Genomic DNA, 3,857 nt, shown 5'->3' with positions numbered 1-3,857 from the left:
AACCCATCCAAGCCATGGCCTTTGTATAGCGTCTGACTTGGATCTGTAAACCGCGGCCCTGGTCATCCTACTACTTGACCAAGAGCCCCCAACGCACCTCGAGCTAGATCGCGGCCACGTCGGAGCTTATCTTGTCCACAGCGACCTGCGAAGGACTCAATCGAATGGTGAGACAATGCCGTGATCAAGTAAGTACCCAGGTTCCTCTCTGCTGCTACACCTAGGAAATTTATCGCAAACGAACACGGCACATGATACAGCATGGGCCCGCGAGTACTGCCAGTCGATGGTTTTGTGGTGTACAAAAATCCAGACGAACAGCGGCACGAGTTCGCAGACCAGGCAGTCAAGTTCAGCAGCGCGTATCTGTCACCAGAAACAGCATGTTTTCGTCTCACTTTTACCATCTTGGGTGGCGAGCACAACAAAACTGTCATGTATATGCAAATTACGCCTGACATCCTCGACTCGTTCCGCCATGAGACTTGCGAATTGAAGAATCGTGACCTACCTCACCTAGGCAACGTGCGGAGGCGGCTGGGCCGCAAGGCCGGCAGGGGCGACCTAACTCACTTTCGATTTAACTTGCGCAATGGCGTCCACGTACAGCGCATCGTACCCAACGACTTTCCCGACTACGAAGCTCTTGACGACCCGGCTCGGCATGTCCTTGACATTGTTTCATCGGTCGCCGCCTCTCCATCATTCTCCTTATACATTCCGGCCAATCAAGTACTGCGGTCTGTGCTTGACAGTTGCGTTGAAGCTGCTGAGCGATGTTCGGTGTTAACAGAGAAAGAGCTACAGTCGTATCTGCGAGCGGTTGACTTGCAGAGGCTGTATGGTGGCAAAGGTGGCAGGGTACTTGCCGTACGTGATGACGACGCTGCCGTAGATCGTGATCTCGCCATCGACGACCATGATAGTACCTCTCAGCTGGAGACCGATTCGTGCGCGACAGTGGGTTTCGACGTTGTCCCGCGTGATCAGGACTCTCCCCCGCGGTATGACGAGCGCTCCACCGACGTGAAGAAGCCCATGGCGAAGCTGGCCGACACGGTCAACGTCGTCGAAAGCTCCGTTATTGGCTGTCCGCCGCCGGAGTATGGTGACATCGAACAGGCTCGCGGCACGCCGATGGCTCTCAAGCGCGTGCGCCAATGGGTGGATGAGGATGGGTCTCCGCACCCAAGTCCCAAACGAGCGTTTTCACTGGGTTCATGTGTCGCGATATCCGCCTCGGCTTCAGCAACGAACGTGCGACGACTTGATGCAACAAAGAGACTCGAACTTGAAGATGCGGATGTCGACGGCTACATGCTGCTGCACGACTTATCACGTCGGGTTATTGAGCAAGAAAACCGGCAGGTGATGCAAGAACAAGAAAACCACCAATTACGGCATGAGATCAAGCTATTACAAGAGAAAGTCGAACAACTGCGACAGCAGAATAAGATCTATGAGAAACGTCAAAGTGAGGCGGAAGAGATTTGTGGTGGTTTGAAATATCAACAAGACCTGGTCAAGGACGAGCTGGAGAATTTCGATGCCCAGGTTGATGAGCTGGGAGGGAGACTTGGCGAGGTTGAGAAGGAAATGCAATGTTTTCCGGAGGAGCTGGTGGATTTGGTGAGACAGACGATTCGGGACATGTTGCAAGAGGACATGCTGCAAGAGGACATGGTGCGAGACGCAATCGCCGATGTGGTCAAGGAATGCGTGGATGACCGGTTGAGCGACTACATACGCGGAGAGGGCGAAGTTAACTTGGCTGGACCAGTGAGAGCATATTTGTGTAAGATCGTCACGGACCAGGTAGCCACGGTGAAGGCAAAAATATGCAAGGCTCTACGAGAGTAGAGATTTACCATCATATATCGATGTCCTGCAAGGGTGCAAATTATGCTCGCGACTACGCTGACTCGTCGCCACGCTCATAACTGGGCCGAGCAGATCGCGGGCATTTACGTGCAGTGTGACGGGTGAGGGCAAACTGGTGGCGGATTATCGAGCCAACAGAAGATGGACAAGGTCTTGTGATTCCCGCAACGACAAAACCCACCCTTAGAGCCAGGTTCAGAGCATTCATCACGGCAAACAAACGCGGAGCATCACAATGCGGGTTGTCGGCAGTCTGCCAAAGCACGACCTGAAACGGGAGCTGCTGATCGGTACGATGAGCTGCGAATGGTCGATCAAGATCGCATGCGATTGTATTCGTGCGGTCTGCTGAGAACTACGTGAAGCGGACTCGAGAGATCACGCAAAGCTGGCAATGCCTATTGAGGAACGGCCAGCTTCACGAATCAGAGCAAGGCAGACTGACACGCTTCGTATGCCGCAGGCGGGCGGCTCTGGAGGCGTTCGCCTCAAGCGACGTACTGGGGACTTTCTAGCGTTCGACAGGTTGCCGCGCTGCACCACCCTTGGATGTACTGCGAACTGCATGGTACACTTGAAAATGGATCTTCCCCTGCACGACTTTTGGCGCCCGGTGTGGCGCTGTTCTCCAGCGTGTCGCCAGTCGAGTCGGGGCCAGGCGGCGACGTGTGTCCTATTGACTGCCTGCTGCAGCCGCACCTGTTCTCCGGTGTGCATGGCCGTGCCCATTCGACTGCCACGTTGCCCAGCTGGGTATCGCACGACGACTTGGGAAGTGGTGGTCCGCAGCTCGGTAACGCCCGCCCTTCGCCTCGGTCCAGTGGAGCACACAACATTACGAAGAAGCTATCCGAGAGATCGGATTGCCACAGGCAGGCTTTCCATCAGTGTAACGGAAGCCAGCGTGTTGGCGGACAAGATTGCTGCGGCCTCGAGACAGGCTAGGAACACACGATGATATAAGCGTGGGTCGTGATAGCAAAGACACACTAGCTTTTAGATGACCGGGCGCTACAATGTCATATACCTCTATTTGCATAACTTACATCACGTTCAATGATTCCGGTTGAAATCCAGACACTCAAGGCAGTAGGATCACGGCCAGACTTTTCTGGCGATGTCCAGCCTGTAAATCGTCGCCATCGTTGACCCCTCCGTTGTGATGCAGGCCACGCTGCCATGCTGGAAGACTTGGCAACTTCCTTCACTATGATTCGCCAGGTAGTGATGCTCAGCCGCACGAAGCTGGCGCTTACGACCCAACCCTCATTTCCGCGAGCACTCCATCTTCAGGGCGCATTCTTCCCCTCTGCCCAATTTCAAAGTCGAAAGTAAAGGACCTGCTCAACAGGAGATGGCGAGACAAAGTAATACTCCAACGCGACGAACAAGATGGTAAGAAAAACGGTCCGTAGTCGGAACATTCAATGACTTTCTATTGCAGCCACTACGCCAGCTTTCACCTGGTCCGCAGAACGGTGGTGAGGATGCCGTCGAGATTGAATACGTTGAATGGCCTTTTGTCTCGACGTGGCTAACTGGCTTCGGCCGCCGACGATAGGACGCCGAACCCTTTAGGAGACAACCTCAAGATGGCCTATTACTAACACCACGAGCAACCGCAGCATTGGCAAAGAGTCTTGAAGGTAATGCATATGGGGATGGACAGTGGGCTTCTGGGCTTCTAGGAAGCAAGGATATGGACGAAGGTGGAGATCATGTAGATGATCACACGAGCCCTGATAGCTTAGCTGGGGCGTAATAAACTTTGTATGTATGTATGTATGTATGTATGTATGTATTGAGGAGTCCTGAGTTCTAATTAAAGTGGGGACAGGCACATGCCGGAATCTCTGGTATAAGCGCATTTGCAGCGCGCCACTTCAGATCTGTGCTAGGAAACTTCGAGTCGCCAGATAAGCGGCCCCAGTAATCGGTCGTGACATCAAGGGCCTCGAGTTGAACACCGCGGTGGA

The 3,857-nt window shown here is 53.7% G+C and overlaps 1 protein-coding gene across 1 annotated transcript; it reads left to right on the top strand.

Moving 5' to 3' along the window:
- Positions 1-261: 261 nt before the first annotated feature.
- Positions 262-1,860, top strand: CTAM01_17092 (uncharacterized protein; the record flags this gene model as incomplete). The annotated part of the gene is made up of 1 exon (XM_060533083.1): positions 262-1,860. One exon carries the CDS (start codon positions 262-264, stop codon positions 1,858-1,860), a length of 1,599 nt encoding a protein of 532 aa, XP_060372340.1.
- Between the last annotated feature and the right edge of the window lie 1,997 nt (positions 1,861-3,857).

The sequence above is a fragment of the Colletotrichum tamarilloi genome (genome assembly GCF_030869305.1).
Source record: "Colletotrichum tamarilloi strain Tom-12 chromosome Unknown Scaffold_341.1, whole genome shotgun sequence".
NCBI classification, from domain to species: domain Eukaryota; kingdom Fungi; phylum Ascomycota; class Sordariomycetes; order Glomerellales; family Glomerellaceae; genus Colletotrichum; species Colletotrichum tamarilloi.
This window is presented reverse-complemented; position numbering and strand designations above follow the sequence as displayed.